General features: G+C 35.6%; 1 protein-coding gene across 1 annotated transcript in view; it reads right to left on the bottom strand.

Moving 5' to 3' along the window:
• Positions 1–219: 219 nt before the first annotated feature.
• Positions 220–15,772, bottom strand: part of PIK3C2A (phosphatidylinositol-4-phosphate 3-kinase catalytic subunit type 2 alpha) — a 105,348-nt gene continuing 89,795 nt past the window's right edge. Inside the window, exons 24-33 of the mRNA XM_004711572.3 lie at positions 14,919–15,088; positions 14,192–14,348; positions 13,435–13,544; positions 12,193–12,400; positions 9,560–9,684; positions 6,930–7,047; positions 6,764–6,836; positions 6,363–6,472; positions 6,150–6,275; positions 220–3,338 (exon numbers count right to left, since the gene is read on the bottom strand). Of these exons, the coding sequence (XP_004711629.1) occupies positions 3,156–3,338; positions 6,150–6,275; positions 6,363–6,472; positions 6,764–6,836; positions 6,930–7,047; positions 9,560–9,684; positions 12,193–12,400; positions 13,435–13,544; positions 14,192–14,348; positions 14,919–15,088 (1,380 nt within the window). The 3' untranslated portion in view covers positions 220–3,155. The remainder of the gene's footprint in view (positions 3,339–6,149; positions 6,276–6,362; positions 6,473–6,763; positions 6,837–6,929; positions 7,048–9,559; positions 9,685–12,192; positions 12,401–13,434; positions 13,545–14,191; positions 14,349–14,918; positions 15,089–15,772) is intronic.

Genomic DNA, 15,772 nt, shown 5'->3' with positions numbered 1-15,772 from the left:
GAAATGGTGATAAAAGTTGTAGCAATTCATACCTATTAAAAAACTACACGGAGAAATCAGACCCCCTAGTCAGACACAGGGGAAATAACAGGTTATTTCTGAAATGCAAGGTTTGAATGTAATAAACCTCCTGAGTGGGATGCAAAGAACAATAATAGTGAGGTCTTATCAAATCTGCAACAAAATATTAGTATGTCGATGAGGAAATAGACAATAGAGTTCTTTAATTCAGAAATAGTTTAATATAATCAAAGTATAGCTATGGAAGTCAACATTCAATCCACTGAATATATTCAAGATATTAATAAAAATATTATACATCTTTTTTCACTACCATAATATAACTAAAGTATTTGGTATTTTTAGATGAGAATAATTATATTCATTCATATTTGCACTGCTAGTCAAACAGCATGTAAATTAATCTATGTATTAGGATAATAGGACTTCAGTCCTTTTTTAATCTTTAGTATAAGTATCAAAATTGAATGTATCTTTTTTTTTTTTAAATACCACAATACTTGAATTCTATAAAAGAACAGTCAACCAATTTTAGGCAAGATAATGAAATTTTTATACAACTCTAATTTGAAAAAAGATAAAAAGAATACTTTATCCAAGATCATACATGCTTCAACATTCAGATACCTACATATTCAGGTTCATATAAAGACAGTAATAAAAAGTCAGTGCAAGTCTTATATTGGGTTCCTCAGTGAGAACATAATAGGATCTTGGAATAAAACATTATCTTCAAATCCCCAAAAACTGGCAAGAGGAAGGATTCTTCTGGTGCAGGACTTCCATATAGCATGATTCTTTTTACCCAATAAAGACAGTATAAAACAAAGTGATCATACGTAAAAATTAGTGTCACTGCCAGTTTACTTAAACTTTTTTTACTTTAATGCAAGCTTTTAAAAAAGTTTACAAATATTACTGATTTTAAATCCATTGGTAGTAGTGTAAAGAGGCTCCTGTGTCCTTTCTATGTTCTTTGGGTAAGGGCTGAAGATGAGAATTTTACAAAGAATAACTTAGATTACTAAGTATTTGTAAGGTAAGTATGTATGGGGTGTGTGCGCTTGTTTTTTCATGGAGGCACAACAATGGATTAAAATGAGAGAAAATATCACTTGTTCTAAACTCTGGTTAACTGTACATTATTAATTAATCATACTATACATGTTCAAGATAAGATGCCTGATTCTTCTAATAACAAAGTGACATTACATTTTCTAGTTCTATTATCTGAGGTAAAAGACTGCTTGCTGTAAGACTGCAAAAGGCAGTCAGTCCACACTGAGTCCAGTTAGCAATGACCCTTAGACCACGAGAGCACTTTTATTTCCATGGCTGAGTGACAACAGAGGGAATGGAACCCGGTTCAAATGCATTAATAAGCATCATATCTAGTAGGTCTTTACATTTGCAAAGAAACTTACATACATTTACAGAAATATTAACGGCATGTAGAAAAAAGCAAATGAATGGCAATTCTCTGATGTACACACAAATTAACTTATTAAATAGGGAAAAAAGATATAACATGAATTTTTCTATAAATGGACCATTAGTGTTAGGCACCCAAAATTTCAAGTTTCTTTTGTTTGAACTTCTACTGTTACATCTTTAACCATTTTCCTTCTGCTGTGCGCACATCCTCCTTTACATTCCACATGTGCACAGTTCATAAAACGTCTGTACTGGATAATGAATCTGAGGCTGCCCCCATCTCTTGGTGTCGTTCATTACTTATCTGTCAGTTATCTCAGAGCTATTAGATTGCGACCATCTCTAGTGCCATTTACAATGTGTCTGACTTTCTATCCTAGCCACAGGAGTAAATATTGTATGTCTGTATTTATCTATACTAAACACAATTATTTGTGAAGTGGAATGAATAAGTACTGAAAACTAATCTTATTCTTACTGGCTACTACAGAATAGCCTTAATCATAAGCATTATGAGTCTGAATCCTGATATATTAAGGAAAATAATTATTTCATGTACAGTGTTTACAAACTTAACTAAGCCCATTTAAAAGACAAACTTTTCTACAAATGTCTATATTTAAATTCAGTCTGGACCAAAGTATTCTTTCCTGGGCTGCTTATGGAAAGTCTGCCCGATTCATGGAGTTCTTACAGCAAACAGGAATGGGTGGACACATGGATGAGTACCCAACGAAGGAGTGAGTATATGTATACGGGGTGAAATAACCAAACTTCAAATCAAACTGCTGGAAATAAGTGTAGAATTATAATGGAATGATGGAATTTAACATACAACTACATTAATCAATCTCATATTCAGTTAGTGGTAACAAAGACTTAGACGAAATGGCTTGACTGCTTAAGTCTCAATAGCACAGCCTGGCCTTTCTGTGGGACAAACATTAGTAAGTGTACACCATTTCTTTTGTCTAGTAAACTGAAAGTGAGGGGAACTACTTATTAATAATTTCTCAGAAGTCAGGAAAAAACATCAGAAATGAAGTGCCAAGGAAGCATATGAAGTTAAGGCACCATTATTTACAACTTCAATAATTGGCACTTATTCTGAAAAAGGCTTTAAAGTCATGAATACCAAAGAGCAACGTTATTTTCCTCCCCTCTACTTCTTTAACTATTTAGTAGTTTTTAACATAACTACGTGTGGTTTGTGCTTTGCTTTTCGGCTCTGTGAATAGCAGCTGCAGTACATGCTAACACCCACACCTTCCCTTCCTTTGGTGTTGGTGAGCGTGCACAGTGGTAAAGGCTGTAAGGTGCATAAGAGGGAAAGAAATACACACTGGGTCAGTCTGAGACACGATGTCGAACAGGTGGCTCAAGTGAAGCTGTCAGACCAGACCCAAGCTATCACTCAAAAAAAGGATTTAAAACTTCACCAATTCAATATTGTTTTCAAGACTCATTCTAAATTTAGAGTTTGTAGCATTCTCTTAATGACTTTAAAACAGAAATAGCTTCCACAAATTCATACAAGTTAATTTTGTGACTCTTGGTTCATACAACAGAATTGCTGAAACAGAGCAAGTATAGTTTCTGTCCAAGTATAAAAAACACTGTACACCATCCACAATTGGGTATGTCTGTTCACACACATTTATAATAACCGGTCTTGCTTCTAAAGCTCAGAAATTTCTAGTTCACAAATAGGTCGCTGCAGTCAGTTGATACCACTTAACCGTCTCTTTACTTAAGTTGAAATCTTTCAGAGGCAGGGTTATTCCACCCAAGAAAAAGTTCTCCCGCAGGGATTCTGCACTGAGCACACTGAGCTGAAGTTCTCTCTGTTGTAAGGTCTCTTGGCTGTAGCCACTGTACACAAGCTAGAGCAGAGGGGAAATGAAACAGGAAGTTACTAGTTACATTAAAATAGTTTACTTTTCTTTTGCAATATTCTAAGTGAAGTGGGAATATTAGCCAAAAAGTGACCACAGATCAGTGACACTGATTACACACTCTGTCTCATTTCTTTAAAAGCCCATTTGTGTCTCTTATCACAAATGGGAGTCCTGCACTGTGTTGTTCTTCCTTTGGGTGGCTGGCAGACACAGGCATAGCACACACTTGATTTTTTTCTGAGATGGTGGTGATGAGAAAGGAGCTACAAAGAAGTACACCTAAGATGATGAGCTGGCTGGAACTGGTGGGAAGCAAGCGGGGAGAGCATTATTGAACTTGTAGTATAAAACAGGAGAGATGAAAATTCCCTTTGTCTTCTTTTTCTGCTAGATTTTATGTACCTTGAAGTGATGGTTTCTGATTATCAAATTCAAACTCATCAACTAAAAATGCAGTTAACGGCAAATCTGGAATATGGAAAAACTATTTCAAAACTCTTATCATAGTCTTTCCCTTGAGAAAGCCTCGCCTTAAATTCTGAGAAAGAACTCTTTAACCTAATCCAGTTTGATTACAGTGACTACAAAACCGAGAGCACAGAATAACTAGATCTTAAAAAAAAAAAAAGCCAATACTTTACAAAATTTTTCATTTTGTGGGTATGTTTGTTTTTTTTAATCATTTTATTGGGAGCTCTTACAGATATAACATTCCACAGCTCAATCACATCAAGCAGCATTGTATAATTGCTACCACAATCAGTTTCAAAACATGTCCTTTCTTCTTAAACTCCTTGATATCAGTTAGGAACCATTATTATTAGTAGTAGTATTTTTTTCCCATATCTTACACAATCCAATATATCCATTCACATACAGTTCTGTTGTTTGATCCCATCGAGTGGAGTTATACAGTCATCAATGTTATCAGCTCCCCATTCCCCCTCCCCCATCCCTGTCCCCCCATTCCTGTACCTTCAGGGAACCATTATTCCTGTTACTATTTCTGAAGGGTTATCTATCTTGAATTTCATGTACTGAAAGATCTTAAATATACAAATGAACAAACACAAATCTAACATGATGAATGAGGTAGAACACATAAAAAAACATAATAGCAAGGGGAAGAAATATTATTAAAGAACTAGCGGATAGCTATGTGGTTTATCAGTGTGATAGAGCACTCTCAGATTTATCATCCCTGTCATGTGGTCCTTCTGTGAGGGATTGTCCAATTCTCTTACAGGTGGGTTTTGGGTCTCTATTATATTCATGCCCCTTGACATTGATTTGGCTGCTTGTTTTTGAACTTCTGATACCTCTTCCCTTCAACACCTCATGATCACACAGGTTGGTGTGCTTCTTCCATGTGAGCTTTGTTGCTTCCCTGTTAGATGGCCGCTTGTTTAACTACAAGCCTTTAAGACCCCATATACTATCTATATATCTTTTAATAGCCAGGCACCATCAGCTTTCCTCACCACATTTGCTTATGCACCCTTTTTTTTTTTAATCGTTTTATTAGGGGCTCATACAACTCTTATCACAATCCATACACATACATCAATTGTGTAAAGCACATTTGTACATTCATTGCCCTCATCATTCTCAAAATATTTGCTCTTCTATGCACCCATTTTGTCTTCAGCAATCATGTCAGGATGGTGAGTATCATACAATGTCACAGTATTAGAACAAACTGCTCTTGCATTGAGGTAAGATTTAAGTAGAATCCCAAAGTCCATCTGAAAAACCCAATACTTTAAAAAAGGCAATATCAACATTCCATACACGTTTAAAGGAACTGCTATGGTTTTAAAATTTATACCCTTGATGAAAATTTAAAATTACTTGCTTCCATCTCTATCCAGACATTTTTGTGTGGAGGGGATGTAATATACACAATAATGTGGGCTATTCTAACTAAGTAGGTGAAGGGGGAGGAAAAAACAGAACAAAATCTTTGCAGGCTTTAATACATCTTTATGTTAACCAGGAGCATCTCAGCAAAAGCACAGTTCTTTTTCACATAGATGAATGGGTGCTTTACTTACTGCTTTTAGTTTTGAGCAATCTACTTTAAAAGGGGGGCTCTGGTGGCATAATCACACATTCAAGTGTGATTAACAAGATCAGCAGTTCAAAACCACCAACCGTTCCGAGGGAGAAAGACAGGGCTTTCCACGCCCATAAAGAGTTAGTCTTTCCTAAAGGGTCACTATGCATCAGCGTTGAATCAGTAAGTTAAGTTTAACTGCAAAAGGCCTGACAGACTGAACTATGTTTGAATGAGAATGACCAGGAATGAAGAATGATTTTGAAACCTTATTTTATGAAGTGAAGGTAAAGGTACTGAGGATGTTTTTAAAGCAGAAACAGGTATTTTAATTTTAATTACTGAAGGGCTGCCAAGTAGAAGATGGAAAAGAATAGCTCCGAAACATAACTCAGCCGCATGAGTGCAATCAAAGGGAATAAAGATTGCAGGTGACTGGGACAAAGTCAAAGGCTTGGAAGCATTTAAGCACAGAGTAGGGAACCATGGTTTGAGAATGTTATAAGTTCAAGTTCTAGAAGGATCATTTAATCATGATCTCTAAGATCTTTTTAAAACCTAAAGGTTTATGATTGAGGGTTTTCTTCTGCATCATTTTGTTAAATACCATTAGACAACTATTGAATTGTTTTTATAGTACATTAAATAATTCAACAACTGATAGCTAGAAAATTTTATTTTATATGATTTTAATAAAACCCAATAGATGTAAGAACGTTTTAGAACTAACTTTAACTTACCATTTCATTGAATGTTGGATTCCTCGTTTTTCGTGAAATTTTAGTTTTACGTTTGGATGTTTTGTGGGTATCTGGAAGTAGGTATGTTTTGACATATGGATTTGGGTCAGCCCCATCTTCAGTAACCTATAAAGAAAAGCAATCCCTGAATAGTAACACTTCCTACCGAGATAGAGGCTACTTCTGTAACCATCACTACTGGTAATCACTCACAAGATCTTTGATGTGCATCACCATGATGAAGAGAGTGCCATTTCTGTAAGACACAGATAGTTTCACTGCGCCTCCTACTTGCCCTGGAGGAGGACTGAAAGGACCTGCAACTGAAAATACAAATTCTATCATTTTATTTAATCCTATTTGTAATAGTTCAAACTTCATGTGCAAACAAAACAACAAAAAAAAGAACCTGGTTCATAATTGATTCTGATTCATAATTCTTTAATAATCACACTTATATTAGTTCTAGTATGCTTGTATAGAAATGCATTGGCTTAGAGAGAATCCCTTCTCAGTGACCACAGCCAGTCACTCCACTGTGACCCTACCACAGCTATAGACCTGCAGGGGAAAGGGAACAAATGAACTATGTACAAAAGGGAAGATAATCTCACCTGCAGACCTAGCTATTCCTTCGGCTTTCTCATCACGAAGTAATGGATGGAAAAACGTACAGATAAGATCACACTAAGAATGAAGGGAAACAAGAGAGAATCAGTTTAGAATGCGATGCAGCCTAGAGGGTGCAGAACACAGCCATTTGTCCCTCAGGAGGGTCACCTCTGCGACGTCAGCTGAAGCACTCATCAGACTCTGCAAATAGCTGTTTAACTCAATCTTCCTCTTGGCTGCTACGTCTTTTATGTGTGTTCTTCCTAGAACCATCCTGTTAGGAAAGCTACAAAAGAGAAAGAAAACCAAATTATCAAGTGAGATTTAGGTGAATTCAGCTGTAATATTTGTAGAGTCAAACACAATACTTACTTAGAAATATATTTTTAGAAATACTTGAATGCACATTGAAGCCTTAATTAACAATGTAATACTTTTGTACTTTATGGAGCATCTGCCAATTGTAAACTGACTCCAAATTATTATCTACTTTTGCTTATTATGATAAAGACAACAAAGTCAAAGCTTTAATTATCCTTCAAGAAAAGGTTAATTAAAGTACTGAAGACGAATAGCTCAGCTACCCATTATCCTTTTTTAATTAAATATTCTTATTGGGGGCTCTTACATCTCTTATTTAAAATCCATACATTCATCCATTGTGTCAAGCACATTTGTAAACATGTTGCCATCATCATTTTCAAAGCATTTTCTTTCTACTTAAGCCCTTGGTATCAGCTCATTTTCCCCACTCCTCACAAACCCTTGATAAAATATGATTATTTTCATATCTTACACCATCCTCTGTCACCCTTCACCCACTTTTCTGTTGTTTGTCCCCTTGAGAGTGGGTTATATGGTGAACCTTGTGATCAATTTCCCCTTCCTCCCCCCACCGTACCCTAATCCTCCTGGTATCTCTATTCTCATTGTTGGTCCTAAGGGGTTTATATATCCTGGATTCCTTGTGTTGCGGGTTCTTATCTGTAGCAGTGTACATGTTCTGGTTTAGTCCGATTTGCAAGGTAGAATTGATAGTGGGGGGTAGGAAACATTAAAAAACTAGAGGAAAGTTGTGTTTCCTCAGTGCTATACTGCACCCTGACTGGCTCATCTCTTCCTTATGACCCTTCTGTGAGGGGATGTTCAATTGTCTACAGATGGGCTTTGGGTCTCCACTCTGCCTGCGCCTCCCCCACCCCCCAACCCCATTCACATTGGTATGATTTTGTTCTGGGTCTTAGATGCCTGATACTTGATCCCATCGACACCTCATGATCACACAGGCTGGGGTGCTTCTTCCATGTGGGCTTTGTTGTCTCTCAGCTAGATGGTGCTTGTTTATCTTCAAGCCTTTAAGACCCCAGACACTATATCTTTTGATAGTGGGGAGATGGTGCTTGTTTATCTTCAAGCCTTTAAGACCCCAGACGCTATATCTTTTGATAGCTGGGCACCATCAGCTTTCTTTACATTTGCTTATGCACCCATTTTGTCTTCAGCGATAGTGTTGGGAAGGTGAGCATCACAGAATGCCGGATTATTAGAATAAAGTGTTCTTGTGTTAAGGGAGTACTTGAGTTGAGGCCCAATGTCTATCTGCTACCTTAATTCTTAACATATAGATATAAGTACATAGATCTATTTATCATTACATATAAATATATTTACATATGTACATGCCTGATTTTAGGCCTACCCATTATCCTTTTATGAGTTTTGGTACAAAGGTGCATATGTTGCTAATTTCCTATACTTAATATTACAAAAGGAGTCCTGGTGGCATAGTGGTTACCCATTGGGCTCCTAATCCCAAAGTCAGCAGTTCAAAATAACCAGCCACAAGGCTTTCTACTTCCATCAAAAGTTACAGTCTAGGGAACTCAAAGTGACAGTTCTACCCTGACCTATTGGATCACGATGAGTCAGAATGGACTCGATGACAGTAGTTTAGTTTGAACTTTAAAAAATGATACAATTTATGTATTATTATATAATTACTTGCTTATTCTATTATTTTATAATTTACTTGCTTACTTTTCCATTTATTTTTTGTACAAGTTTAATTATCCACAAATATTTTATCCAGATCTGATGTTTGAAAAAACAATTACACTCAGCCATTCATTTGCTATTACAGATACCAGTAAAATTCACAAATACTGCCATAAGGCCTATGTTATATGCTGAAATGATAATCTCAACTCACAGTAGCAAAATGAGACTGTACGGGGAAATAAACTCTGATACTGACTTTATTTCCTCTTTACTTTTGAAATCTATCTAGTGTGAGAAGAGTATGAGCAACTTGAGGCAGGAAACCTACAGGTTATTAAACTCCATTAAAACTAAAGCTTTCCAAAGGAAATCAACTACAAAACTAAGAACTAAGATTCTAATTAACAGTCTCAATGATAAGCTTTCCTCAATTTATTATTTTTTGTAAGGATCAGTATGGCCCATAATAAATTATTTCTGCAGTGATTTAGCATGTGACTTTCTGAAAACCAAGATTCCAAATGATCTTGTTATGCTTACTGTGGTAGAGACAAAACATTTTAATTTATTAAAATAAAAAATCTGAAAAACCCCAATTTTAAGTTTAATATATTCATCATTTATTCACCCAACAAGAACTTTTGGTGTGTGTATTTTTAGTAGTGTATTAGGCTCTTATGAAACAAAGGAAAACAAGTCATTGATTAGCCACAGTAACTTACTAAATGGTAACACAATGTTTTTTGAAAAAAGTGTTTCCTGTAAAAAAGGATTATTAATAGACAAGGATAGGAACATACCCTGGTAACTTCCACAGTGGAAAAATAATACTGAGTTTATTGTGAAGTTCTTGAAACTCGTCAAAAGTTCGGAAGACAAATGATGGTTCAAGCTGCCCTTCCCTCAAAATTCGGACGACATAGATCTGAAAAGAAATCACACCCAGACGCACATTGTGCTTATGATAAACCTCCTTTCCTGGCAGAAAGACAAATTTTAACTTAACTGTTTGCATAGTTTAAGCCCTTTTACCTTGGTAATATATATGTTATGAGTGGGAAACAGCAAATCTAAGTCATGTTTATAGCATATCTAATGACATTCTAAAATTGATTGTCATCATAGTAAAATGTATAATATGAAACTGAAGTCATCGTATTTCTAGGATTAAATAATTTACATACTTGCCAAATCTGGAAATGTATTTCTACTGAAAGTGTTCATTAGTAATCTCATCTGATAGGGTAATAGAGAAGAAAAAGCAAAGTTTACAGGGGCGGGAGGAAAAGTGAGCATTTCTTACTGGATATTTAAATTTTATAATTATATAACATAGAGTATGAAAACCAGAAGTAAATTGAGGATCTCTATAAACTTAATATCTATAAGGTAGCATTACAAACCATTGTGGAAAGAATGAACTACTTGATAATATGGTGTTAAGACAATTAAATATCCTCAAAGGTAAATCCCTAATCATGAAGATAGGTGGAAAAAGGATTGCTTATTGCTAAGGTTCTAGTTCATTTCAATCATAATGTGTTTAAATGTCTGTGGATGGCCATAGTAGATGAGTTCTCTCAGTAATATACTTGTTTAAGCATCATTAGGTACCTTCAAGAAAAGGGTAACACTTTTTGAGCCATGAAAAAAATATTTTGAGGTCAGGACTAATATCAAATTTTTAGCAAAATTCAAGTGGATATCTTCTCACGTCACTGAAGCTCTGAAACCAGTTAGTGAGAATGCTGCCCCTACCCCCCTACCACCACCATAAAACAAGTTTTGAGAAAGAGCAAGCATTTTAAGGACAGTTGGGGAAATATCAAAGATGAGCCAAGAGGGGGAAGACTATCGACCTTGGTGAATGATGGAACTGTGACTTCAGCTTCAGAGCTGGAGGAAGAAGACTGTAGCATTACTACTGATGTGCTAGCCACTGAAGCTGGGAACCTCAAAATGTTCAGCATCTTCAATGTCAAATGACCATCTTGGCCTTAGCTAGCCTTTGACATATGGGTGCCAACAGTGCTGTGTAAAGATCAGCTAGCTCAAAGAGCTGACCTATCAGTCCTGTAAGCAAGATCAAAACTAATAAAGACAATTTTCAGGACGGAATCGTAATTGAGGATGAGTCTTTGATTTAATAACCCAAGTCAGAGAGCAAAAGCCAATCAAATCCACAGCTTCTGAGGGGGATCTATTGGGCTAGCTAAATTCAAGGCAGAGGTCAGCTTATAAGGTCATTGTGCCTATTTTGGGGGAACTTCTAAGGGGTGATATTGACAGATTTCCTCAAGACACAAGATGATTACAGGGGTTTTATGAAGAAGTTTTAAGAAAATTTAAAGCTGCACTGGTGAGAAAAAGGCCAGGACAGTTGCCATGATGCTGTGTCCCCCTCATCATGACAGTACACCTGCCTATTCTACCCCATTTCCCTACCGCCCTGATCTTACCCCTTTAGACTTCATTTTTGGTTATAACAATTCTGTAAAAGCATAAAAAACCCAAAGGAGGTTATGTTTACTATGTGGTGTGGGTAAAACCTAGGAATAATACAAGCCCCAGAAATACTGCTTAAAATAGTTAGATGTGATAACATAAAAATAAAAAAAAAAATTCAACAGATTTGTAAGACAAATGATAGACTAGACAAAAACATCTATAGGACAAATGTTTAAGATTCTGCAATCAACAGAAAATAAGAACAGCAGCAACATTTAACATAACCATGGTCACAACATGAACAAGTGAAAAGTAATTTTCAATAGAAATAAAATATTCAACGACGTGTAAAAAAGATACTAAAATACATTAATAATAAAAAAGGTAAATGTATAGATAAAGTAGTGAAATGACTTTCCAAATCTATCCATTTGTAATAAAAAAAAGAAGGCAGTGTTAGAAGGTATCATCCAACCAAAAACATTAGCACAGGTGAAGACAACAGCAATAGAGAAGACGGTGCTGGGCAGTGGAGTGGGAAAAGGCACACTGGAGATTCTATTTTTATTGAAAAACAAACAAACAAACAAACTTTGTATGTGTGTCATGTTATACACGACACTTTATTTCTGGAGAGCAGACTGGGAACTTAGGCTTTTACTTTATATACTTCTGAACTGACTGAATTTATATAATGAGAAAATTTTACATTTGAAAAAGAAAGAAAAGGCAATCAGAAAATCTGAAAAATAAAAAATAGTCTGCTTGTAGTTTTGTCTTTGAAATGGCTCATTTCAAATTTACCAGGAATTAAGAATCAATAAAATACTGGGCTATGTACAGGACACTGGGGTAAGGCGGGGCCTGCGTGGAAGAACGAAGCCTGGACAGAGTACACACTTGGAACTTCGGCAAAGCCAGTGCAGGAAGCTGAAGGAGGACAAGCAAGTGCACGTGGATGTTTACAAGCTCAAACCAAACTTACGTAATGCTTATCTGGGTTGTATTTCTTGTGATATGTGAATACACAGACTTCCTTGATTCGACCATCTTGTCTGAAGGAGTATGTTTTGGGTGAAAAGGAAAGGATGGGCTCATCATTTGAAGGAAGACCAGAGAAACGCAGCTGAGCAAGGTTGTGAATGAAGAAGTTAAACTTTGTGGCGATGCTCCCCAAACTGGACTCAATTAGCCTAAAAAAACAACAACCAGAAAACTGGTTAAAAGTATATGACCATGTTCACATGCTCATGTCCTTGAATAGCACAAGAGATTTAAAATTTTTATTTCCTTCAAAAACACTAAGTGGTTTCATTTTCCCAATGAAGGGCAAAACCCATTAAAGTATGCCTCACCAGACCACAAAATTTTAGTTTACTAAACTTTCCATTCTACGTTATTGTTCCCACTGTAATGATGCTTGGTTTTTATTAGCCCTGTGGGGTCCAAAACTAACTAAAGAGCCATTAGGGATAGAAGGTGATTGGCACAATGTTAACAGGATGATTGTTTAGGGAAGTTCAGTGCGGTGTTTTGTACTTCTTCAGTGAAAGAAAAAAGGAAAGAAAAACTGGAGAAAAAAAGAACATGTGGCTCTCCTGTTATGGTACTGTGATGATGCAGCAGAGAAATCAGTGACCAGATCAGTGATCTGGTCACCAAACCTCGACTTGCTTTACAAACAATAAAGACAAATTCAATGGCCAGTCATTGATATATGCATTCCAAGTACTATGGTCTATAAAAACAGTTTACAATAATAGTGTCCCTGAGTTTGCTGTTTTAAGCATGTAAGATACAGATAGAAATTGTTAGGCAGAATCCTGAAAAATATATTAGTACAGGTATTCTTTTTTTTTTTTTCACGTATTCTTTTAGAAAGAAATATTGGAGAGGCATTTTGTACTACAGAAAACATCTTTCTTTTTTCCCCCCAGAAAATATCCTTCACGGAGAGTTAAAAAAAAAATAGATTTTCTGAATTGAAATAATATATTAACTAAACCTCAAAATATTTTGAAAGAAATAAAGCTATTTTTAAGTACTTTGGTAAATCCTTTATATTTTTTTCAGAAAACATACTTTTGAAAACCTATTTACTAATTGCTCTTACAAGTATGAATCCTGATCTTTTCTCTACACAACAGAATTTTGGCCTGGAATACCTGTTTAAGCAAAGGTAAAACAAATCAAAGCCAAAATCTATGAGCCTTCTCCAATCACTGACCTCGTAAAGAAAATGGTAGCTTCTGCATCTGTAGTTTGGGGTTGAAGTGCATCTCTAACATATTTCAAATCTTGAATACTTGTGAGTTCTGGTAACCCAGAAGGAATCATCTACAAAAGAAAAAAAAAAACAAAGTTTGGGGAATTAAATTAGGGTAAAAAAATCTGTTTACCGCCTTTCCACGTAAGCTGGTTAAGTCGTCAAACAAAGCAAAGCAAAGAATCGGTCTGAGAAATGTGCTGGGGTTTTGGAGACTACGTAATTTCTTACACAGGAGAAAACACACTAGGGAGGTGCTTTGTTGGAAGTCACAAGGCGAGACTTGTTCTTACTCCCATGTCAATTTCAGTCACAAGAAGCGTAGTTTTCTTTTTAAAAAATAGATACACACAAAAATCAAGAAAAGTTTAAAAATCTTAAGTATAAGAAGTATTTTGACTTTTCGGATTAAGGCATTTATAAGTAACCCAATTGTCCTACTCAGGCTCACTTGTCACTACTACCTCCACTCCAAGGCAACCACTTTACTGACTGATCTTTTTGTTCTTTACATAAATGAAGTCATAAAGCGTGTACATGGTCTGAATTCCTTCACATAGTATCAATTTTAAAAGATTCCAATAATAACATACCTGGCATTTGTGACTACAATCAATTTAAGAAATTTTATTTTAAAATAGCAAAATATACTTTAAAATATGCTTAAACAATGAGACATTAATGTATGATTAATTGAATGCTTGCAAAGAACAGTTACCAGTGAAAGGAGGTTAAGAAAGAGGTTTGTCTGCTTTCTTATCAAGTTGTAGGCCTGGCAGCAGAGGTCCACAAACAACTGGAAGCGAATGGTGGGCTTTTCACCCCCATTAATAACGTATGCCATATCTGATGTCAGCACGAAAGGGGCCCGATCCCTGTTTACCAAGAAAGTGCACAGACATTATTTACAAAAGCATCATGAAATGGTAGTACTGCTACTTAGTTGTTATTAATATCTTGCTTATTAAACTAAGTTATCTGAGTCATAGTAATTTCTGGCTAGCAAACTTGATCATTCTTCAGGCAGTTTTAAATTTGTGTAACTAAAAGAAAACACACACATTTCCCAGAAACCAGTATATTTAAAGTTATATGTGAAAATTTCTCCAAGGTGGTATTTATCAATCTATACACAGTATTTACAAATATATAAGAGAAAAACTTTGTATTCATTACCATTATATAATTTGGGAAATTTTCTAATACATATGGACAACTAAACAAAATAAAATACATCCCTAATTCATGTCAACAAAATTCCTCACTCTCGTTCACTCACTCACTCACTCACTCACTCACTCAAGTCTTCTACATGGTAACACCATCTTTCAGGGCCCCTTTCCTCCCCAGTCATAAGGTAAAGCACATGAAAAAAAGGGAATAGTAATTTATGAAACAGGAAAGACTTGTTTTCATAAGCAACAATAATAAAAAAACACGAGTACCTTTTGAAGCTACCAAACATCTGTGCATGGCCCAAGAATTTCCCGAAGTCGATGTGAAACATATGTCCTGTGCTTTTAAGCATTATATTGTCATTGTGCCGATCACAGATGCCTAACACATAGGTGGCTACACAGCACCCCGCACACGAATAAATAAAATTCTCAGAAGCCTGAAATAAAGATGTCAAGTTATTTTTTGGGGGAAAAAACCTTCCTTTAAAGGACACAGGCTTATAAAGAAGATGAAAATAATTTCTCTCTTTCAAAACACTATTATAGTTCCTCTCTCAATAGACAGATAAATTTGGTCTGGTAATAGAAGCCAGTCTTTTCATATCTCAAAAACAAAAACACCCTTCTGAAGATGCTAATGCCCTTCTTGCGAGCTTTTGCCTTTTAATAGGCAGAGATCTTTCCAGTCTGTACTTAGTGTTGCCTTTGAGCAGCTTTTAAACATGATGCACTTAAAGCTTGTTCCTCTGAAGCTATGTTACTCACGACTAGTGGTAACACTGAGATAAAGATTAACTGCAAAAAAAATGGTTTCCCTTTTTTTGGCTTGTCCAAAGGACATGTGTAAAGAAAGCTTATACCTTAAAATATCCAATAATACAATTAATGCATTTTGTGTTCCATGTAGTGATTTCCCCTATGTATAATCTGTAAGCTTCCAAAACAGAGACATTTCATTTTTTAAGTCAAGCCTATCCTGGTAATGACTAAAATTACTAATATAGTAGCTTACAGAGAAGAAAACAGTGATATGCATGTAATGAGTATTTTTTTTTTTTCCTTTTTGACACATTTTAAATTTATTCTCCTTTTTATTTTCTCCTGTCCTTTCTTTTTTTTTT

The sequence above is a fragment of the Echinops telfairi genome, unplaced genomic scaffold (genome assembly GCF_000313985.2).
Source record: "Echinops telfairi isolate 266 unplaced genomic scaffold, ASM31398v2 ScPeMD7_60;HRSCAF=208, whole genome shotgun sequence".
NCBI classification, from domain to species: Eukaryota; Metazoa; Chordata; class Mammalia; order Afrosoricida; family Tenrecidae; genus Echinops; species Echinops telfairi.
The sequence above is the reverse complement of the archived record's forward strand: the minus strand, read 5'-3'. Positions and strand labels throughout refer to the sequence as shown.